General features: G+C 38.8%; 1 protein-coding gene across 2 annotated transcripts; it reads left to right on the top strand.

Moving 5' to 3' along the window:
- Positions 1 to 116: 116 nt before the first annotated feature.
- Positions 117 to 20,206, top strand: LOC125232583 (CXXC-type zinc finger protein 1-like). Of its 2 annotated transcripts, none has more exons than XM_048138310.1 (10): positions 117 to 277; positions 356 to 477; positions 6,976 to 7,139; positions 9,438 to 9,561; positions 11,294 to 11,404; positions 12,693 to 12,882; positions 13,939 to 14,136; positions 15,007 to 15,213; positions 17,406 to 17,652; positions 19,998 to 20,206. In XM_048138310.1, the coding sequence occupies exons 1-9, from the start codon at positions 251 to 253 to the stop codon at positions 17,595 to 17,597; spliced, it is 1,335 nt and encodes a 444-aa protein (XP_047994267.1). In that variant the 5' UTR covers positions 117 to 250; the 3' UTR covers positions 17,598 to 17,652; positions 19,998 to 20,206. The 2 variants fall into 2 exon arrangements, with proteins under 2 accessions (XP_047994267.1, XP_047994266.1); XM_048138309.1 differs by having other exon boundaries at positions 118 to 277; positions 9,435 to 9,561.
- The last annotated feature ends 4,650 nt before the right edge of the window (positions 20,207 to 24,856 follow it).

Below are 24,856 nucleotides of genomic sequence, written 5' to 3'. Positions count from 1 at the left end.
AACACAGTGTAATGATTGGCTTTTTACGTCATACTCTTGTCGTGTACTAAAACCAGTTATATTCTAAATATTCTAATTGCAATATCGATACCAGTTCTCAAACGACGCTGCTACAGTACATCCTTAATTGATTGTATTAAAAAAAGCAATGAATGTGAAAATGCGTGCAAAATGAGAAATTGATCAATTTTGTCGTATATTCATTGATAATACCTTATTAATTGCATAAAGAAACCTATAATTGTCCAAAATGAGCGAACGGAAGAGCAAGAAAAGTGTAAGTTTGAGCTCCAAATTTGATCACAAGGCATTAGTTTGTCCGAAATTTCTGATCCTATTTTCTTGTTTTTTACAGAAAGCTGACATCGCGAAGCAGTTTGACTTGCCTGAGAGGCAGTCTAAGATCACATCGCTGCTGAACCAGGCTGGACAAGCGTATTGCATATGCCGATCATCAGACAGCTCGCGTTTTATGATGTTTGTATTTTGATCATCATTTTTCATCAATATTCACTATACTTGTTCTAATTATTGGTAACTAAATTATTGAAGAAACCTTGTATGTTAACACTAGGGTTGCCAACTTTTTTTTAGGGAAATATAGTATTTTAGAAAATTCCATCTAAAAAATATAGTACACCGAAATAAAATATAGTACGGTATAACGGTACACATAATCGATAACCAAGTCGTAGAGATCGTTCTTTCTGTCCACTCTAAGGGACTCCATTCGGTTTTCATCGATTTTTGACAAGTTTTGTGTTGCATTGGTTCTCTTATTTCGAAAGATCGTCGAAAGTTGTATGGCCGAATATCACTTCCCAACTCACGTTTCGCGCAATTTTATTCCGCCGAATGTTCATTTCCCAACTTATTGTTTTATTTGCCAAGCTCACATTTACCAACTTAACATTTGAACTTTTTTAAAAAAGCAAACTTTCATGTTGTCGAATGTTTTACTTAGCGTAATATATAACTAGTTTATTTATTGTATGTAATGTACCAAATGTTTTATTGAACACCAACAATATATATGGCGTATTTCGAAAAATATGCAATATTGAGTCACTAATCTAAATGTATTGACAGGTGTGCAATTTTTACTTACGTACCTATTAATATTCTTTTAATTTCAATAGTTACCTACTTACTTTTTTACAAGACCCATATTTAAAAAAAAATACCCTTATTATAAGTACTTATATTTTTTAATGAAATTTGACATTGTTTTAAAATCATTTTTACTTCAATGAAATCTAGACTTTTATAAAAATGCGAAAGCGATTTTAATTTTAAACTAATTAAGGCAAAAATTTTGACCAAAGAACCAGTTTCTGTCCTAAAATAGTTCATTTTTGATGCTAAATATCACAGAATCAATGAGCTGTAAAGTAGGTACCTAATGATGGGATGCTAGTTTGTTTAAAGACGATTCTGTTAATATGATATGCTTCAGAAACTATCGTAATATTCATAACAGCAATGGATTCAAATCGAAGCTCATCGGAGTAGAGAATCCCCTTAAGAAATGTCGTTATTTAATATATCATGGAGCCCCTACCACCGTCAACATGGACACCGACTAAGGTGCTCCAAGCAAACCTCCAGCACAGCGTGGCCGCTACGGCCCAACTGAGACGCTGTCTGGAAGGTTTGCCAACAGCCGTTGCCCTCCTGCAAGAACCTTGGACGGGCAGCGGACACATACGAGGGCTCTCCAACACCAAAGGTAAGCTCTATTACTCCACGATGCATGCCATCCCTAGGGCATGCATTCTAACTACAAACAATATATGTGCACAACAGCTCACTGAATTTTGTTCCAGAGATCTGTGCGCGATTAAACTACAAGTTCCAATGCCAACAGGCTGTCGCGACCTAGTCCTCGTCTCGGCTTACATGCCCGGGGAGGACGAGCCACCGCCACTTGAACTACAACGACTGGTCAGCCACTGCGAGAGAACAGGCCTCGCAATCATCATCGGGGCCGACTCTAACGCGCATCACCCTTTGTGGGGTATGGAGACCAGTAACAACAGAGGTAAGACACTTGTGGAATATCTCGTGACTACCAATCTAAACATTCAAAATATAGGTGCTGAACCAACATTTGTAAACAGACGATGCAGGACAATCATTGACTTGACTCTCGCCTCAGAGGAGGTGGGCGAACTCATCACGGAATGGCATGTCTCTCCGGAGACCTCTTGCTCAGACCACAGATGGATTCGTTTCAACCTACAAGTATCAGATGACATTCCAGCAACTCGCAGAAACCCCAAAAAGACGGACAGGTTAGCATTTAGGACAACCCTGAGTGAAAACCTGGACAAGTCCCGTCTATCGGCCGAACCTCGGGAACCGGCCCAAATAGAACACCAGGTAAACGTCTTGACTGACGCCCTTATAGACAGCTACCAAAAAGCATGCCCATTAAACCCGCCAGCCAGAACTGCTATAGTCGGACACAACTGGTGGGGCCCCGAACTAGAGAGACTCCGTCGAAAGACCAGGAAGCTCTTCAACAGGGCTATGAACACGACGGCCGAGGTGGACTGGGACAACTACTACGAAACCAAGGCCAGGTACAAACAAAGACTGCGGTACTGGAGATCCCTGTCGTGGAGGAACTTCTGCAGCAGCATCGAAACACTAGACCACGCCAATCGGGTAAGGAAAACCTTAGCATGCAAATCCACGACTCAGCTAGGCTCACTGCGGAAACCCGACGGTACATATACATCCTCTCCTACGGAGACTAAACGCCTACTCCTGGAGACCCATTTTCCGGGATGCGTAAGTCTACCGGACGAAGATCAGCAGGAGGAGGAAGAACATAACACATCAGAGAACAACTGGCAAATGGCTCATAGAATCGTCACCGCTGAAAAACTAAGGTGGGCCATTGACAGCTTTCATCCCTTCAAAGCAGCCGGTCCGGATGGCATCTTCCCAGCCCTCCTACAGTGGGGTTTAGGAATCATCCAGGACAAGCTGAAGAACATTATGGTGGCGTGCCTAGCCTGGGGTTACGTTCCCAAGAAATGGAGGGATGTTAAGGTAATATTCATACCCAAACCAGGTAAGAATGACTACACAGCTTCCAAATCCTTTAGACCCATCAGTCTCACATCATTCCTGTTAAAGGCCCTGGAGAAACTGTGTGACAGAGACCTAAGGGACAGAGCGCTTAAAAACATACCGATGCACATCAATCAGCATGCATACAGCTCAGGTAAATCAACAGAATCGGCGTTACACATGGTAGTAAGCCGTATTGAAAGGGCGATCCATGACAAGGAAATGTGTCTCGGCACATTTATCGATATCGAGGGCGCCTTTGACAAGACCCACTTCAACAGTATAGGGAACGCCCTGGCAAGCCACGGCGTGGAACCTGGACTAATTCAGTGGATCATGAACATGCTAAACAAAAGGACTATAAGGTATGCTGGGGAGCCACAGGCAGTAAAGGCGGTCAGGGATGCCCTCAAGGGGGAGTCCTGTCACCGCTGCTATGGAACCTAGTGGTCAACAACCTCATAACCAAACTGAACGAGGAACGCTTCTATACAATAGGTTACGCAGACGATCTGACGATCTTAATATCAGGTAAATTTGCCAGTATAGTCTGCGATCTCACTCAGTCAGCGCTTCGAATTGTGGAACGCTGGTGCCGAGAATTCGACCTATCAGTCAACCCCACTAAAACAGAAATGGTAATGTTTACTAACAAAAGGTCTCTTGGCAACTTTACCAAACCAAAACTTTTCCAAGCTGAGCTAAATCTAACAGAAGAGGTAAAGTACTTAGGTCTAACCCTCGACAGCAAACTCAGCTGGAACAACCACATCAACAAACGAATAGACAAGGCGGCAGTCGTCTTCTGGCAATGCAGAAGGATGATCGGTAAGAGATGGGGACTCAACCCGAAAATCACCCTCTGGCTCTACAAGACGATAGTCCGGCCAATGCTCTGCTACGGTGCTCTGGTCTGGTGGCCAAGAACAAACCTAGGCAACGTGCGAGACAAACTACAAAGACTCCAAAGGCTCGCATGTGCGGCTACCACTGGCTGCACGAAGTCTACTCCGACGGCAGCCATGGAGGTCATGTTGGGCCTTCCACCGCTATACCTGCACATACAGCAGGAAGCAAGCTTATCAGCGGTAAGGTTAAATACACTCAACATCTGGTCTAACACAGGAGTTCTTCACACAAAATGCCTGGAAAAAGTATACGACGAATTCCCAATCCTAAGGTCAGGTACGGATCGAATTCAAAAACATGTCATCTTCGATAAAAGGTACAAGATACAATTATACGAGGACGACAACTACGAGGGGCTCAATCCCAAGGAGCTTAGAATCTTCACAGATGGGTCGAAAACGGACAACGGGTCGGGCTCTGGGACCTTCTCAGAAGACCTGAACATGTCGATTACCACTCCGCTAGGAGCTCACAACTCGGTCTTCCAAGCTGAGTGCATGGGCATCATTAACGCGGCAGCTGCTATAACTGCAAGGAAGGTAGTAGGATCCTCCATCCGCATACTCTCTGACAGTAGAGCAGTCCTTATGGCTTTAAGGAGCCATTTAATTACATCCAAACTCATACACGAATGCCATAAACGACTAATGGAGGTAAGTCATAAAAACGAGATCATCCTACAATGGATCAAGGGACACAGCGGATCCCGAGGTAATGATGCTGCAGACGAGCTAGCCAGACAGGGGTCGAGTGCGGGGGCCATTGGCCCAGAACCAATTCTCCCGATACCATTCAGCAAGGTACGCTCAATGCTACTATCATATACAGGGAAACTACACACAGCACACTGGGTAAACCAGACTGGATGCAGGCAAGCGAAAATGGCCATGCCCAGCATCAGTGAAAAACTCACAAGAACGCTCCTTCAACTAGGGAAGGTCCGTCTGAGAATGGTAACCAGTGTCATAACAGGTCATGGACTATTTAACAAACATCTTTTCATAACAGGTGCTACGGACAGTCCCCTGTGCCGAGGGTGCATGGAGACAGAGGAAACAGCTGCTCACGTGGTGCTGGAGTGCAGCGGGGTGGCTCCATACAGGGCAAAATATCTCGGATCTCCGAGAGACCTCCCCGAGGTCCTACTCAACATCAAGGGTCTGGTAGGATTTCTCGAGGAGTTGGGATGGCAGGACTAGCCAACCCCTCCCTCTTATCACGCAAAATAGGCGCTAGACGTCGAGTTGCGGAAAATCGCCCGTTCTACAATACAATACAATACAATATATCATGGAAAAAATACAATTTTTGCAAACAACGGTGGCTTTCTACGTAACTGCAATATTTGCAGGACAGAACGAAGTAATAATGAAATGTACAGTGAAGGATAAATATGAATAAAAGCGCGAGCGGAGCGAGCGCGAAATTCTTTTCATTATCAAAACGCCGCTCCTGGCGGTTTGACCCTAGTGTAAATTCGCCACTGGCATAGACCCCAAAAATATAGTACTTTTGCGTACTATATATGCTTCATATAGAATATAGTACGCTGGGCCAAAATATAGTACAGTACTATATCCTCCTAAGGCCCAAGGCGAAATTCGGCTACTAGTCATTGCGAACCACGGTCCTACCAGTAGTACTATTGTTTTATACTCGTTCAGGCCCAAACATTAGGAATACATTTTTTAAATGTTATTGTACTTGTATGCCACCAACAGCTTTGGGGCATATTTATTATCAGTTTACGATGCCTTTTAGGATAATTTGATTTTAATTAAAAAAAGTCCTACAGGAAGGTCCATGGGCTTATAAAGAAACGTTATTTATATTACGAAATGAAAAAACTCACTTAAGATTTGTTTATTTTTTAGTTTTATAGAAAGAATGAGATAAAATAATAGTCTTATTAAAATAATACAATGCACCAATCACTTTTAAATCACTTAAAAATTAAGATTTTACGCTCTTCTTCGACGAATGTTATTCCACTGCGAGCGTGAGATCATCCTCTTGTAGGCGCTCCACGACGTCCTTCTGCAGAAGCTGCAAGGTGAAATATCGGGTCCTGCCGTGGATAGGCTTTGGAATTAGTTCTGACAGAGAAATATCGACATAGGAACTAGAGGAAGCATACCGGGATCTGGTTTGAACAAAATTTGTTTCTATAAGTTTTATGTGGCAAAAGTCTGTTTTTTCATCTTCAGTTTCTATTTCTGATTCCCTAAGAGCGAATTATGTTTCTTTGTCATTTAATCCTACAACAATAAAAGCAATATGTGTCAGTTTTTGCAACCACCACAAACATTATTATTACATTATGTAGTTGTATAAAACCGAGGTACTACTCATAGGACTTAATATTTTTCATCCCGTATTTTGTAAAATATAAGCAAAATCAATGAAATTATTACTTTACTTCGTAAAATAACTAATAAAAAAGAAGATTATTTACAAATTAGTAAGAAAGTACTCAAAATTACATGAATAAAATTGGATTTACTAACCTCTCCTTCACGGAATACCCATGTCGCCGTCTGTAACCTGTCAGTTTGACACTTTGTTTTTATTTTTCAAGCTTATGAGTGTGTTCACATTCAACCTGAAACACCCCTCTAGAAAATCGGATACGTCAGTTTAGATTGGCGCGAAATTTGAAATCAAAATGTCGGCTTTTATAATAAGTCCTACTGGTAGGACCGTGGGTACGCTATGACTATATAGTCGTTGAAGAAGCTGGGCCTGAATGACCAACTTAATTATTACTATAGGAAGGACCTTGGGCCTTAGGAGGATATTATATAGTACGGTTGGCAACCCTAGTTAACACTGACTAATGCAAAGAAATACTTTAATTCTTCTGCTTTTAGGAATAATCCCAAGCCATATACAATACACATGTCAACTTTAGTAACTCAACTCAAAAATATACTTCATTCATTTAGGTTTAATTACAAGTTCTTATGAGTTAAACTGTGATTTCAGAGCCTGTGATGCCTGTGAAGAGTGGTATCACGGAGATTGCATAAATATATCAGAGCGAGAGGCAAAGTACATAAAGAACTATTTCTGTGAGCGTTGCCGGGAAGAAGACCCTACTCTGAAGACTCGGTTCAGGCCGCAGAAGAGAGAGAATGAAGATGAGCCTGGTAAGTGTGCTGCTTTTCTTTAAATCTATTCAATTTTGAAAAAAACACACAGAACCAGTCATCCTACTATAGTTCTCAACAATACGCCAATTCAACAAGTAAATAGTTTTAAATATTTAGGCAGCTTAATTACAGAGAACTCTAGATGCACACCAGACATCGTTGCGAGGATTGCTATGGCAAAAAAAGCTTTCAACCAGAAGAGACAATTGTTGAAATCCCGTATGTCATGCAAAAACAAGAAACTTCTGATCAAGGTGTACATCTGGAGTATAGCCCTTTATGGATGTGAAACGTGGACAATGACCCTAAGAGATAGGAAGAGAATGGAAGCGTTTGAAATGTGGTGCTGGAGACGAATGGAAGGAATTAGTTGGAGAGACAGGATTACGAATGAGGAGGTGTTACGAAGAGTAAATGAAAGACGAGCCATCCTGAAAACGATTGAAAATAGACGCGGAAAAATGATCGGACATTTGATGCGACACGACCACTTTTTTATTACTATTCTGGAGGGACGGATTGGTCGTAAGAGAGGTCGAGGAAAGCCCAGACGCAGCTACATGGACCAAATAAAAGAAAAAGTAGGGGCCGTGTCGTATCAAAGTGTCAAAGAGCTGGCACAGGATAGAAAAAGCTGGAAAATACTCCACCGACAAGAGATTAACTCTTAAGTTTATGATGATGATGATTCAATTTTGTCTTTCAGCAACTTGTTTTAATGATATTTCTTTAACAATGGATTCTACATTGTATTTACTGTGGTAATTTCTATAAGGTGATTTGTAGGAGGTAGGGCATAGCGAATGATATTCCGCTTTGTGTGGTAGGGCACAGCACAGCGGATATCGTCTCGCTCGAATCTAGAGCAGAGCCCAACTGGGGTAGTACCTCCGCCTTACAGAAGACCGCAGCCAAATAGCACTAGACCCTACTCATAGTGTTGTGTTCCTGCCGGTGAGTAAGGCTGCCAGAGCTCAACGAGGGTGCGGTGTGCTGATGACGGGAGGACTTACGGAACTAACTTGTTCCGTCTATTGTCCTTTGAGTCGTCGGCAACCCGAACCCTCCTTAGGACTTGTACACTCCTTTTTGCTGTGTACTTAACACAGCAAAAGGGAATGTACAAGTTTCTAATGGGGTGGCAACGCGCATGTGACACTGTTTGAGTTGCAGGCGTCCATAGGTTACGGTGACCGCTTTACATCAGGCGGGCCGTATGCTTGTTTGCCACCGACGTAGTATAAAATAAAAAAAAAGGTGACAGAAATGGTCGGGTAATTTCGAAAGGGGAATCTTGATATAATGGAAATAATGTGGTGATTTTTATGCGACTTTCGGAATTACTCTAATGCACCTTACATGTATTTTTTAACACTAAAATAAATGTAAATTAAAGCCTTTGTGGGTTTTTTCTTGCTAAAATCAAATATCCACTTTTGATGGCCTCACCAAATCATATCTATCTATCTACCTATTTAGCCCCTTTTTTCTGAATTGGAGTATATCTCTTAATAGGCTAGACTATTTCCTCCCTGGTTTTTGAAGATAGAGCAATGAATTTTTCAACACAGATTGTTATTATTTTTATCTGTGTCAGACCGTTTTGATTTTCTTGATATTCTGCTTTTTAAAGACTAGAGCCAATCAAAAATTTCCAAAAACGGCCTTTTTCATTGTGGCGCAAAAAAAAAGCTAATTCGACATAGATTATTTCATTGTTATTCAGATTCTCAAATTTCGTTCTGATTGATTAAGTTTTGAACGAGGAAAGAGTCGAGAGTGGAACCTCGATTTTAAAGATTTTTTTGAAATATCTTTTGACTGAGTTCTTAATGGACAATTTTTTTTCAATAAATCTAGTTAATAAAACTTGTATATTTAACTAAAATTCCCAAGTTGAAAGGGGGCTCCTTTCCATTTTAGCATTTTCGCTACCGTATCCTCTTAACTTATTTCCACCACATAATTTTGAGGTAGGACTGTAAAAATTAAGGTTAATAAGTTAACAAACACGTTTCATCAGCTTGCTGGCAAATTACAAAAGATAAATGACTCAAATTACAAATCATTTATTCAGCAAATAGGCCACAGGGGCACTTTTACACGTCAATACACACACGTTACAATTGATAATACTAATTCTAAGTTCTAACTAAAATATAACGCTCTAAGTTCTAACTAAAATATAATGTATAGCCAGTAGGTTTCACAATCAAGCTAAAATTGATTAATAGGGATGAACATGCCCTTTTTTAGTATTAAAAAAAATTGCTTCTACTCCTTTATTATCAGCAGTCCGAGATGACAGAAAGAAGAAACGCAAGGAGAAGGACCACTCGGAGAACAAGTCTAAAAGAACGAGCAACAAAGATGGTTGCGGCGACTGCCCAGGATGCTTGCAGCTACAGGATTGTGGACAGTATGTATCCAAACAACTTTTATAGCCGGACATACCCATGGCATTAAAACACAAAGCATTGGTTTGAAATGTTGTTACTTATTTATTAAAGTTACACAGCATAATATACCCTAATTACCCTAGCTATATGTTTTTATATCCTAGACGATTTCTTTAGTTTTAATATTAGATTTGGTATCAACTGTATATAAATGACAACGGTCAATGTCAAAGCTGTGTTTGTGCACGAAAGCGTAGCTCAGGCCTTCCGTTTTTGCATGAAAACAATCGAATTTCACATTCCGAATGGCAGAATATCCATACTAATATTATAAATGGGAAAGTGTGTGTGTCTGTTTGTTTGTCCGTCTTTCACGGCAAAACGGAGCGACGAATTGGGGTGTGTAATGATTGGTATAACTTCTTTTGGTATAGTAACATTTGATATAACAACATTTGGTATATTTTTAAAGGATATAATCACTCATTTGACATAATTAACATTTGGTATAACCACAAAACATCTACTTTTATTTTGTATAATCATTATTTCGTATAACAATTATTTATAACTAGATTGTAACTAGATTTAAGAGCATGTAAGATGTATTATCTGTTGGTAATCCTAAATAAATAAAATTAAATTAAATTATAATAACCGCTTTATGGTATAACTATCCATTGATATACGACTAGTATAATATAACTAGCAAACAGTATAAAACATTTCATGAATTAATTTTATTCTTTTTTTAAGGGATTACAGTTCTAACCTAACCTAACCTACTTTTCTGACAGTAGATGTGTTTAAGGGTCACAGTTCTAACCTAACCTAACCTATTTTACTGGTAGCAGCGCGTTGTGTGTAGGGGTCACAGTTCTAAGCTAATCTACTTTTCTGGTAAATGATGGATCTAATTTACTGTAATTTTTTTTTTATTCTAACTGTGCTTTAGAAAGAATCAATTTGTGTTATACAATTTATTTATTATCGGAAATAAGCATTATACTAAAAGTATGTTATAATAAATGTTTTTCGAAAAAATGATCATTATATTAAATAAGAATTATACAATTTGTTAGTATATTATTTGTTGTTATATGATTCAATAATTATATCAAATTATCGTTATAACGACTAAAAGTATATCAAAAAAAGTTATATCGATCGATACGCACCCCGACGAATTGACGTGATTTTTTAAGTGGAGATAGTTGAAGGGATGGAGAGTGACATAGGCTACTTTATGTCTCTTTCTAACGCGAGCGAAGCCGCGGGAAAACGCTATTAGTATATAAGTGCATGCTCTGTACCTGTACCTTATAAGTATGTTCTTGTGAATAAATCATTCATTCATTCATAACAGTCAAAACCAAAACACTGAGAAACTAAAAAAAAAAAAAATTATTGAATTTTTTTTATGGGATACTAGGCAAACGAGCAGACAGGTCACCTGATGATAAGCGATCAACGCCGCCCATGGGCACCCGAAACACCAGAGGTGTTGGAGGTGCGTTGCCGGCCTTTAAGATGGGTGTACGCTCTTTTCTTGAAGATTTGAAGGTCGTATCGGTCCGAAAATACCGCAGGCGACAATTCATTCCACAGTTTAGCGGTGCGGGGCAGGAAGTTTCTTGAGAAACGCACAGTTGAGGACTGCCAGCCATCTAGATGATGACGATGGAAATGTTGTCGCGTAGGGCGATGGCGGAAAGAAGCGGTAGGGATTAATAATTAAATGTAATATTGCAGCTGTGAAGCATGTGAGGACATGTTCAAGTTTGGTGGCAACAACAAGCTGAAGATGAAGTGCAGGCAGCGGGTCTGCATACTCAAGAGTAAGAAGCCTTCGCGCCAATCCAGGTAAATTACGGTCATATGTTTTACTTTAACAATAATTGAATTACATGTTCTGAATTATTCTGTTAGTATTTTTTTCTCTCATGGCTTTTACTCCTTGCTAATTTAAGCCAGGTGGATTCTGCCAATATCGTGGTGAGGACTTTTGACTTTTAGTATTTATTTTTTGTTACTATTAACAAAACCTACAATAGGCTAGTTTCCTACTAGTCAAATCTTTTTTTTTATGAACTGTCAAAACGATATAGATCAGAAATGGACGTAGTGACACATGTGGCGCTATGAAGCCTTACTTAGCCCCTAACAAAGAAGAAGAAGATCCTTCTCTTTGACTTATTAAATAGAAATTACGTTTAAAAATAACTACCGTCCATATTTTTCTTCTAATTATGTGGTGCTTTATTTCGTGCACTGCATAAAATATTTTATTTTAAGTTTAGGAAACTAGCCTATTTGCTGTGTTGCTGTTAGTGTGCTGCTGATAGAACCAAACAGAATAATCTGAAATAATGACATACTTAGAGACTTTTAAAACTGGGATCTGTGAAGCGGTACAGGCAAAAGGATACATTTTCCTGAGTTGAAGAGGGATAAACAAATGGAGACTGGTATAGGCTACTTGACCCTTTTTTAAAGTCTGTCTTATATGATTAAGTACTGTCCAATTAACCGAAATAAAATATTACCATATTTTATTATGAATTAAAAACTATACTTTTACGTAATCAGTCGAAAACAACACACTCATGTTAATCTATAGATTGTCTGCGCATCAGGTCATTCTACTCGAAAACAAGGTTTTTTGACTTTTTAAGTATGAAGGCATAAAGTTCAATATGTCTGTGATTGTTTTGACATGCAGTATAAGGTTCGAATTCGATGACGTCGCTACATCGCTGACAGCGTTTTTGGTGGCCAAAATAAGTAAAAAATTACACACATTTTTAATCGAAAATACGTAGTCATCATACACTTATTATACCTAAAATCTATAAATATTGTTTTTTTATGTCAAATACTACAGTATACAATCATTTATTGTGCCAAATTCGATATGAGTCTAGTAGCCTATTGCAATGAAATAAACATAACAAGGTACCGTAGCCGAATGGCATTTCTCCGACGCCAAACGAAAGCGATACGCCGCTGGCTCTGTCGCGCCAATACGCAATAGAATAGATATCTACTAGCGCTTCGTTTCGTGAGCGTTTCGTGAGCAATTGTGCCATTCGGCTAGCCACCAAGGTATCTTGGAATAAATAAATAAATAAATCAAATTGTATCCCTACAGCAGCAGCAACCGTGTGAAAAAGAAGCATCACGAGCGAGAGACGTACGAGCCTGAAGAATCCATAGCGCACTTGCAGACTATGGAGCCGAGGCAGTGCTACGGACCTCAGTGCACTAAGGCGGCTTTGTATGGATCGAAATATTGCTCCTCGCAGTGTGGGATCAGGCTGGCCACCGCGAGGATTTATCAAGTTAGTACTCTCTATTTGAGCAATTCCCTAAAAGTTTGTACATTTGGATCATGTCTCCCATTTTGATAAAAATTGGTATAGAGTCGATGATGCTGAGCAAGATCCACTAGGTTTCCCAAAATGTCCTATGTAGTTTGTATGAAACCTTCCTTTTTTGTTACCGGATTTCTATACATTTTCGGTAACAAAAAAGGAAAGTTTCATACAAGCAAGATCCACTATGTTCCCCAAAATATCCTACATTTTGGGGAACATAGTGGATCTTGCTCAACATCATAGACTCTATCAGCCTACCAATTTTTATACGAATCGTGAGAAATTATGAATGAATTCATTGATAAATTTGATAGTACAAACTTTTCGGGAATTGGTGATTTTATAGCAAAACTTCATCTAAAGTCTAAACAAACTTAACCAAAAAACACCAGACCGTGTTCAGAAGAAGGGCTATATAGGGTGGCTTTGTTCGGTTCCGGCTAAGGTATAAATCCACATCCACAACAAGCAGGATACTATTCATAGTGTTATTCATAATGTTTAGTTATTAATCCGCCAAAACTGCGTGCTTATCGTATCAGTGAAATAATTGCTTATTGTATTCTTTAAAAAGAACGAGTATTTCTAGTACAAAGGTGGACCGGTGGGTAAATATGGGCAAACGAACTTTAATTTTAATGTCTGCTAGGCTATTAAGGCCCACTTGCACCAACCACTTAACTCAGGATTAGTGGGCTGTCATCTGTCAAATCCATACTAATATTATAAATGGGAAAGTGTGTGTGTCTGTTTGTTTGTCCGTCTTTCACGGTCAAACGGAGCGACGTATTGACGTGATTTTTTAAGTGATAGTGGAAGGGATGGAGAGTGACATAGGTTACTTTTTGTCTCTTTCTAGCGCGTGCGAAGTAAATAATAGCGGTAAAAAGCTATTTTCATATAGAATGGTGGGTTAACCCTCCATTTTCGTTCGTGCAAGTGGCCCTAAGTAAGATTTTATACTATTCAGTATTTAAGTGTCGCCAAAATTTTAATAGACAAGCATTTTCGTATTCGCAGGTACTTCCCCAGCGCATTCAAGAGTGGTCCCTATCAAGCTGCGTGGCTGAGCAGCGCAACCGCAAGGCGCTCGAAGTAGTCCGCAGCGGCCTGGCTCGAGCTCAAGCCGCTCTGAGGGCTCTGGACCAGCAGCATGCTGCTTTAGACGCCACAGTGCAGCGCGCCAGACATGCCACCATACAGGAGCAGCCTGAGAAGGTAACAACCGCAAGGCTCTAGTAGTAGTCCGCAGTGGCCTGGCTCGAGCTCAAGCCGCCCTGAGGGCTCTGGACCAGCAGCATGCTGCTTTAGACGCCACAGTGCAGCGCGCCAGACATGCCACCATACAGGAGCAGCCTGAGAAGGTAACAACAACCGCAAGGCTCTGCAGTACACGTATCTAGTCCACAAGGGCAGTTCTGGTGCCGTAGCCGAATGGCATTTCTGCGACGCGCAACGAAAACGAAACGCCCCGAAAGGTAGTCTGGCTCTGTCGCGCCAAAACGCAAGAGCGATAGAGATAGATATCTACGAGCGTTTCGTTTCGTGAGCGTTTGTGCCATTCGGCTACGTACCCAGATATTCTACTAAATTCAGGACCCATCCGACAAGGTAAAACGCCTCTTGCCTTCAGTTCTGTAAACTGCTTTATCAATCATAGACAGTAAACAAGACGGCGCACCACCGCAATGGCTGCTTTGAACAAGACTGACGCCAAACACGACGCTGTCTTTACACCTCGGACACTGGCGATCAAATATATGAAAGAGGTGTGTTCCTAGCACACAGTCTAAGCTTGTGTAGGTGAACGCGTACCATGCTTGTATGAGTGAGATATGACAGGTCGACTGTTCGCGTTTTTGACAGGCGGTAACTGTGAGGTAACCAAGAGGGGGTGGGCGGCACTTTCAGCGGGGAGCGGGAGCGGCCATACTGTACGATAGTACTCTTTACTGTGCTGTCTTTCTTTCCTTAGATGCTGAGACCATTTTGTGACAAGATGTACTTAATTCAGGACAAATAAAACTAAGAAATTCTCGTAAGACGTCTCATTTTACCTACATTACATAAAGTATTATCTGTCAACAGGAAGCCGACGACGAAACATCAATGTATTGCATCACGTGCGGCCATGAGATCCACTCTCGCACCGCCGTCAAACATATGGAGAAGTGCTTCATCAAGTACGAAGCCCAGGCGTCTTTCGGCTCGAGGCATCGCACGAGAATTGACGGGCAGAGCATGTTCTGTGACTATTACAATCCTGCTAACGGGACATACTGCAAGCGACTCCGGGTAAGATTTGATTTAATGTGATATTCTCTGTAGTATGTACACGTATAGTATAGTCAAACATACACCCTGTTTTTAGGGTTCCGTAGTCAACTAGGAACCCTTATAGTTTCGCCATGTCTGTCTGTCCGTCCGTCCGTCCGTCCGCGGATAATCTCAGTAACCGTTAGCATTAGAAAGCTGAAATTTGGTACCAATATGTATATCAATCACGCCAACAAAGTGCAAAAATAAAAAATGGAAAAATTTTTTTTATTAGGGTACCCCCCCTACATGTAAAGTGGGGGATGATTTTTTTTTTTCATTCCAACCCCAACGTGTGATATATTGTTGGATAGGTATTTAAAAATGAATAAGGGTTTACTAAGATCGTTTTTGGATAATATTAATATTTTCGGAAATAATCGCTCCTAAAGGAAAAAAAAGTGCGTCCCCCCCCCCCCCTCTAACTTTTGAACCATATGTTTAAAAAATATGAAAAAAATCACAAAAGTAGAACTTTATAAAGACTTTCTAGGAAAATTGTTTTGAACTTGATAGGTTCAGTAGTTTTTGAGAAAAATACGTAAAACTACGGAACCCTACACTGAGCGTGGCCCGACACGCTCTTGGCCGGTTTTATTGAATTCCGTTAACTTTAAGGGAAGGTTCTTGAGATCAAATACAATTAATTCCTCTAAGAAAGTAGCGGTTATTGAGTTATTAAAAAATAAAAATAGTTACTGAACACGCGTGTGACTGCCTTTACCACTTCCTAATGTTATTTGTTTTGACATGTGCCGTCAATCACTTGACACTAACTTGAATATTATTTTTAAGGGTCTCTCACACTATTATGTATGAAAACGATGACAAAATTTTTTTGACGAATTTAACTAAAAGTGATATACAGGATGGTTCCTGATAATGAACCTAACGACATGTCGAATTTAACGGAAAACAAAAAAAAACACGGTGTAATTACATAAAACTATGACGTTCACATCCATCGACCCCTGAACTCCTATCGTTGCTTGCGTTGCAATATCGCGTCAGTAATAACAAAGAGGATCGAGTATTATAGAGAGTTACTGTCAAAGTAAAGTGTGTAATCACAGTGCATAAACTGCCATCTCTCGACACAGGCTTATAACTTTTGAACCTGACTTTTGACAATTTGGCCCATATTCTTAGCTTGATATGTTTTAAAATGTCAAATATTAATATTAGCGCCATCTAGCTGAGCGTACCCCAAAGGTGTAATGCCATCTAGGCCACCGTACCTTTTTCTGTATGGTACTGAGGTACGTTTTTTTCTTAGACTTTATCTGTCTATACGGAGTTATATATGTCTTTGGTAATAACCACGATACAAAATTTAAATACCCTCGACATAGTGGACCGATTTTCATCAAACATGTCTAGTAACTCTCCCGACTAATTCGGCTTCAAACAAAGAAATCTAAATCAAAATCGGTTCATCCGTTCGAAAGCTACTATGCCACATACAGACACGTCAAACTTATAACATCCCGTCGTTTTTGCGTCGTTGGTGTCGTTACAAGTGACTTCTAGATTCCGCAGTTCATTTCGAAATAAATGCTTAATCACAAAAACTGAAAAGCTATTTTCAGAAGGCGTTGTGGCTTAGTTCACGTCCATCATGAATTTCTCCATATCTTTAGAGTTAGACTTAATATATTCTCCTGGCTATAGACCGTGATTACCTTTTTGATTTTTGTTGAGCTCCCGATATTTCGACGCAGTTGCATGCATCATGATCACGGAAAACTGACGAAGGCGGGTGGATGTCAAAGTTGCGTAGACAGCGCGCGATCTACTCTCCTTCGCTCGCGTCGGCTGCGTTCACTTCCAGCGTTACAACTAGTCGCATTCACACTACACTCACAGTGTCACTACGTTTGTTCAATTCTGACTTCACCTGTTTTTTATACAAACGAATCACTGGATTCCATACATTTGATAGTTTGAAGCCATCCCCACCATTTTTATATTTGTGTATCTCAATGGCTTCTCTTACCAATCTCGGTATGTAGTGGTGTTCCGTCGAAATTACCTTAGGACTATGCAACTCGATCCAATGGTTCTAAAGGTAATCACGGTCTATATCCCGGTCATCGGTCAATATAAGTCTAATGACCGTGAATCATTCAAAATTCTTATCTTTATCTTTCATAAATTCTTCATAATTCCAGGTGATGTGCCCCGAGCACTTCAAAGACCCGAAAGTGAGCGACACGGACGTGTGCGGCTGCCCGCTCGTGCGCCGCCTCTTCGAGCCCACCGGAGACTTCTGCCGCGCGCCAAAGAAGTCCTGCCTCAAGCATTACCAGTGGGAGAAGCTTAGGAGGCGGAGATTGACATGGAGAGGGTCCGACAGTGGCTGAGAGCTGATGAGTTGGTTGAACAGGAGAGGAGTATCAGACACGCTATGGCTTCTAGGTAAGATTCACTGTATAGCTTCCAAGGTCAAAAGCCACTAGTATATCGTCTTCTAGCCTACTGGGGCCATTTTTTTCAAAGTTGTCCACCCCGTTTTTGGCTTGTCCCATACTTTTGATATAATATTTAGCGTATTTAAAGAGTCTAAACTAATGAAGACTATTTTTTATTCGAACCCAAATTTAGTTAACAGTAATTTACAATATTCATTTAAATTTTTATTATAATTATGTATTTGTTAAAAATTATAATGTGATAAAAAATGGGCAATTTTTTGCTGTCCCACGTCAAATATCGATTTTGTTATGGATTTTATTCTATAACTAATTGTACTAAATATTGATGACGGCATAATTTGAAAAGATTGAGTTATACGCTATTATGTTATAAAATATTTCATGTTAATAAATAAACGTACTATTTAAAATTAAGTATAATTTGCCGAGACGGAATCTGGTAATTGTGGAATTTTCCATTCCGAAACCGCAGAATGACTGTTAAAATTAAAAGAAAGTTCCTAACATTTGGTAGCATTTTATTCAGCTTGGCAAAATTAATTTAAAACTACTCAATACCGCTATCTTGCATTTGCCAGTTGCCGCCAAACACGCATCAAAGTAGCTCGTACTCATGGGTAACTTTTTCTCATTCCACCTTCCGAAACCAAATTTGCGGGTAAATACGTAATATGCAACCTTTTAACATCGATTCCTAAAACAAAGCACTAATACTGAAACCAAATAAGCCAATTAGAAGCAAGATTTGTGATTATTTAATAAATAATTAAGTAAAATATCGCCGGAGGTAGCGTTCCGTTACTTCCGATCCGATACTAGATCGTTGGTTTCGTATAGGCGGAAAGAAAAACGTATCGGAATGGAAGTATAAAGCGGTATTCATGTGGTTTTAATGTGATGTTTTAGTTTAATTTTATTGCGGGAAATAAAAGAAAAACGTATGGAATTAAAACTAATTCATCTAAAATATGGTAATCAATCACGGATTACACACTCCGGTTGTTTTAGTCATTATGCGCGATATGCTTTGGAGGTCTTAGGTACTCACGTTCAAGTGTAGACGAGACCTTAGCTTTCATCCGTTACCCATACAGTCAGATCCGTTACTGTCCCATGTTTCAAATAGTTTTATTTGCAAAAATTAAATACAATTTGTTATTAAACTACGTTTCCGTTATTTTATATTGAAATAGTAACGTTTAAACTATTGATTACAAGTGATGGCATCCTATAAACTTTTGAAACAGTATAGTAATCTTAAAAATTCTCCTCTACTTTGTACTGAAAGTAACGGAACGGATATATATATGGGTTTAAAAAAATAGTAGTCCGCATTTATGTGAAAATAAAAGTGTAATTTCTTCATTTGTTATTTTAGAATGAATAATAAACATATTGTAAAATTCCCAAACCTTTTATATTTACATTATCTGCGATTAAATTTGGTTGCGGAACGGAACACTCGCTTTTCCTCAACTCAACAAAAACTTATTTTTTTCATTAATTACTTAAAATTCAAGTGAACCTTCTATATTTTATATAAATTTATTTATTAAAGAATCTATAAAAATAGCTTTTAATAAATTTCTATCGGTTTCATTTTCATATCAACTTTTTTCGGGGTGGACAACTTTGAATAAAATGGCCCACTGGAGACTTCTGCCGCGCGCCCAAGAAGTCCTGCCTCAAGCATTACCAGTGGGAGAAGCTTAGGAGGGCGGAGATTGATATGGAGAGGGTCCGACAGTGGTTAAGGGCTGATTAGCTGGTGGAACAGGAGAGGAGTATCAGACATGCCATGGCTTCTAGGTAAGAATTACTGTATAGTTTCTAAACTTGGTCTTGGATTCTCACTGGGCTACCGTCTTCGAGCCCACCGGCGACTTCTACCACGCGTTAGCAAGTGGTTGAAGAAAGTTGGTGCAACAGGAGAGGAGTGTTTTATTCAAGACACTCTCTTCTCTCTGTGCCACACTTTGCTGTGTGCCCCAAACGCACATGTTAGTTCAACCTTACATGTGTACCCATACTAATTTGATGTTTACATACAAATTCAGGACTCATATGTGCGTTGAAGTCACTAAATACTTAGTATGAACGAACCTGTGCGTCGCAGGCACAGAGAGAAAGTCACGGTGACGCATATATGCGTCGGTGGCAGTGAACAAACTACGGTGGTCCGAGATTGATATGAAGAGTCAGGCAGTTTTGGAAGATTTGAAAGTGTGCTAGCTGTAATGAATTGTTCACTTCCTTGACACTTGGTTGACATCTAATCAAAACTGGTTCATCTTTTCACTCCTTGTTCATTACTTTGTATGTTTCCAGAGCGGGCGTGCTGGGCCTGATGCTGCACTCGACCTACAACCACGAGGTGATGGAGCGCATCACGGGCAAGGTCAACGATAAGCCGAAGGACTCCTGACACAGGCCGCGGCACAAGAAGAAAAGACCAGTAGAAACCACTACCGCTGCAGAGAATGTGACCGTCGCAAAGTAATAGGCTACTTGACCCTTTTTTAAAGTCTATTTTATATGATTAAGTACTGTCCAATTAACCGAAATAAAATATTACCATATTTTATTATGACCTAAAAACAGCAAAAAATATTTTAAAAGTATAATTTTACGTAATCAGGCGAAAACAACAGTAACAACACCGTCATGTTAATCTATAGATTATCTGTGCATCATGTTTTTATATTTAAAACAACATTTTCTGACTTTTAATTATGATCCATAGTTCATTACGTCAGTGATTGTTTTGACATAAGTTCGAATTCGATGACGTCACTACGTCGCTGAGTTTTCGGTGGCCAAAATAAAAAAAATAACTTACAAGTAAATTGCTTGGAAGTGGTGTAATTTTTTAACTAATTGCCTGATTTAAATTAATCACCTATCGTTACATTATTAAAGTGCCAGAAATAGTATGATATCCAAACTATGTACGGGTAAAACCATCAGAAAGTCTTCCAAGGACGCCAAAGACGGCCGTCAGCTTTGTCCATGCAAAAGGAACTTGTAAGTTCAATTTCGCTTAAATAATGGCTATCGACTGGCGTCTGCCACGGCATATTCGTCTGGCGTTCAAAGGATTAGCTAGATTTTATGATTCCATAATTGTGTCCGTTTACTAGATAGTTGATTTTTATACGAAAAAAATACATCATAATAAAACGTTCGTTATATTATGGAGTGTAGATCTTAAATATGTGTAAATAATTAAAATAAATTGCATATAAGTATACGTAGGTTGTTTTATTACTCACTTTATTTTGGTTGGCCATGTTAAAAAGTTTTGGTACTGTATGAGACATTAGCCATATTTGAGCTTATGTATATGCAATCCCATTCTGTGTTATTAAATGACATTGCAGAAGTAATCCATACTAATATTATAAATGGGAAAGTGCGTGTGTCTGTTTTTTGTCCGTATTTCACGGCAAAACGGAGTGACGAATTAACGTGATTTTATAGGTGGAGATAGCTGAAGGGATGGAGAGTGACATATGCTACTTTTTGTCTCTTTATAACCCCCCGCTTCCCTAAAATGAAGAATGGAATTTTGTATGGAGCATTCCGAAATTTAATGCGAGCGAAGCCGCGGACGAAAGCTAGTATAAAATAAAACAACAAATCAATTTTCTAACTCAAAAGAGCGATTTATTATTATCCTAGCACTTATCATAAATAAAATTAAGGCTAGCATTCAGTTCTTATTACCACTAGTATAGTAATGTTAGAACGATTTAGCAATTGTGCACTTCACTAAAGCCTCGGTGTTTCTTGTGGCGTACTTTCTGATGTACAGTTACCGTCAGATATATCGGAGCGGCCGGGGCGTTCAAAATTATCTAAACGCCTTGACAATAGTGACGTGTTGAGATATTTGTGAGCACGTTCACCGCTTCGATATATCTGATGGTGACTATACAGAGATAATTGTATCCTCTGCAGAAGGGGTTCAGTTATATCTGTACACAAGCCCTTTACAGGGCATTGTTGTGGAACCATAATTATTCTGTCCCGTTTCTAAAAAATACAGGTAGCCCGTCTTAGCTAACTCTGCACTGCACCTTGTTTGACAGAACAAAATTAGAATGTCACCAACTACTATAGCAAAATTTCTGATGACATTTCCACACTATGCTGTTACAAATACCGTACAGAATCAGCTTAGACAGACTGCTATATTTGTTACAAACAGTATGTATTTTCGGATCGCCATACACACATTTTGATTCACACATTTTGATTCATATTTCTTTGTATATGATTGATGAAATGATTTAAGTGTACGAAACGGGACGCTCCAGGCATAGCGAAGTGCAGTCAGTAAGCGTCACTACGTCTCAACGATGCGGGCGCGTCTCCGCGCAGTATTGTCACAACATACCGTAGCTATTGTGGCAGTTCGTAAAAGGGACCTTAATCGGCTAAGCTTACAATAGTGTTCATAAATATGTATACATATTTTCACCTTGATCCGTTGAAGTATGTATACATATTTATGAACTTGACTACACAAGTGTGTAGGCATTCTCTTTTGTATCTAAAGCGAAGATAGCTATTCGAATATCAGTATAACGTACGTCCTGCGTATTTAATAGTTAATTACCTCGATTCTTTCAGTATAAATGCATTTTTTCTTTCAAATTGTTAGGGCATTCGGCCAAAATTGCTTATCGTTTTAGGATCCCTTTCCGAACCGCCATTTGAGTTACAATAGAAGGTAAGAAAAAGCGCAGGTCTTAACGGTTTACTCATAATCGCTATACTACGGGTGTTAAGCGATTAACTCATGTCCGATCTACACTGTAACTACCTACGTATTCGAATTTAAACAATTTGATATCTTACCAACTTGTATTGTTAACCCTTCAAACGCCACTTGTTAAAATGCGTTGACGTGTTAATCGAAGGGTTAATTCTTAAACAAATATAATATTACGTGCACTTATTTGCATTAATTAATTAAATAAGAATTATCTTTGTAACACATGAATAATCCTTAAATCTGTCTTGCACTTTGTCGATTCGAAAGGCAATGTTAAGTGTAACCACTAACTAGTGAATTCAAATTGTACAAAAACTAAATTTCATATTACCGTAAGCTTATAATCGCTACGTTTACAAACTTACATTATTTTTACAACACTTCTGAGGACAGGGTTTTATAGAACATACCTACACTACATACGACCAAGCCACATCTTATGGTTTTATCACGCAGTGTGTCTTGTGCAACTTATCAAGGGTTAATTTTCTTTGCATTTAATTTAGTTTTTCCGATTGTAAGATCGCGGAATGAAACAAATCATTACTTTTTGACCTTAAAGTAATCAATAAGGTCGAAAAACAACACTAACTCTTTATCTATGAATTGCACAACACACCACACTGCATCATACACTAGATGTAACGAAGCCTTTTAAACTGGTTGTCTACGAAATATATTCAAAAGAAATATATAATCATTAGCATATCCATATTTGTCTCCACTGAGAATCTTCCTAGTTGTCTCGGGAGTGATTTTTTTTTTTTGCCGAATATCCGTCAAATATCTATAATAGACAACCAATTTAGCTCAGAAACTACGTTCGAAAATGCTACATCTATATCGTCAGAGTCAATTCGAAAACAGTCCAGAACATCCGACGCAACTAAAGAGACTTTTTAACACAAAAAGCGATAGTTGAATCGTGTGCAGCGGGTTCGGGCTTAATTACATTTACTATATAAATGGCATTTCTAATCACACGTGTGATAACCGTCGAAACGACAGTTTACAACCAAATACCTGATAATAAGCAACGCGAAACAAACAACTTTGCATTATTTGTGATACAATTTTAACAGCTAAATCTAACTATACTCTGGCAAACACAACTTGCCAGTCAGCAAGAGCCAGGAACATTACACTAACTTGTTTCTGTTAGGATTTATTATTAGCACAAGACATATAAATTATGATTCTCTGTCTATATTTGACTTGCGATAGTCTTGGGCCAAATATATGTATTAAATATTTATCAACACTTGGAATCTACACTTTAAATTAGTGATTTTGTTTAACAGAGTTATGAATGTTATGATAATAACACCGATAGAATAATCTTCACATTCTGAGCTTCAATATTACGCTTAAATACTTCGAATTCCTGGCCAGTAAGTAACCTATTTTCATTCTTCATATAATACAACTCGTTTCAGCCATTAAGATATTTAGTGTTTATAACCGAGCATCAATTGAATATATATCATATGTATTAGTTTTAAGACAAGTATAGTAGTTACTTTCTGCTTGCTGAATTGCTTTGGATGATGCCAATTCTTTATTTCTGCATTCAATTAATTTCCCCTTTGAGCATTTCTGTATTAGTTACTAGTGGAAACTGTTTAAAAAAAGTTGAATATCGAGATACGTATTGGTTGTAAACTGGCAAATCATCTAAGTTTAACCTGTAAATGAGACCACTGTGCAGGGTTCAAAGCCGATACTTTACGGCCTACGCTACGGCTATGGCTCTTAGGTATACAAGCAACCCACACTACAAAACATAAATTACTTAACATTATAAAGTAATCAGTATTTACAATCATAACGCGTTACAACTTAACTTAGTATAGATATAATGATAGTCATAGCTGCATTTCTATAAAGTAAGTACGCTAAGCACTGAGAAATTCGTACATTGACCTTTCATTTCCTATCTCTATCGCACGAGCTACAGATGTAGTGCGTAAAGGGTTTCCTTCGTATTTTTCCGGAAACGTTCGTTTTTTTTTATTGTTTATCAAAAATTACAATTTACTGTAGGTATCTTACATTAATGTTCCGCTAAAATGTCAGTACATCTCGTACTGAGACTGACTGAAATAGCATGACACGTTCGTACGTTTCGTAACAATACGAAGGCAAATCTTTTCGCAATACATCTGTATTGTCATTAGTGACACAATAAAATGACGGGTCTATGAACGAAATTCTTCTTGATTAGCATCCTTACTTTAAAATAGGTTAGTCTTGCCAAAGATTTGTAATGATAAAGACTGTAAATATACTATGTAATGAAACTGAAAAGTGTCATTAGATTTATTATACAGCAGTCTTTATCGTTAACTCATCTCTAGTTACGTAGATTGATATAATTCAGTTATACAATAGAATATGTGTCGATAGA

Source organism: Leguminivora glycinivorella, chromosome 13, assembly GCF_023078275.1.
Source record: "Leguminivora glycinivorella isolate SPB_JAAS2020 chromosome 13, LegGlyc_1.1, whole genome shotgun sequence".
NCBI classification, from domain to species: Eukaryota; Metazoa; Arthropoda; class Insecta; order Lepidoptera; family Tortricidae; genus Leguminivora; species Leguminivora glycinivorella.
Note: the sequence above shows the minus strand (reverse complement) of the source record. Positions and strands in the feature narration are given on the sequence as shown.

Excerpts from the sequence above, each read along its gene's own strand:
- LOC125232583 (XM_048138309.1), top strand. The coding sequence starts at position 251 with ATGAGCGAACGGAAGAGCAAGAAAAGT. Across the intron at positions 478-6,975 it reads GACAGCTCGCGTTTTATGAT|AGCCTGTGATGCCTGTGAAG; the intron begins GTTTGTATTTTG and ends CTGTGATTTCAG. Across the intron at positions 15,214-17,405 it reads CATACTGCAAGCGACTCCGG|GTGATGTGCCCCGAGCACTT; the intron begins GTAAGATTTGAT and ends TCATAATTCCAG.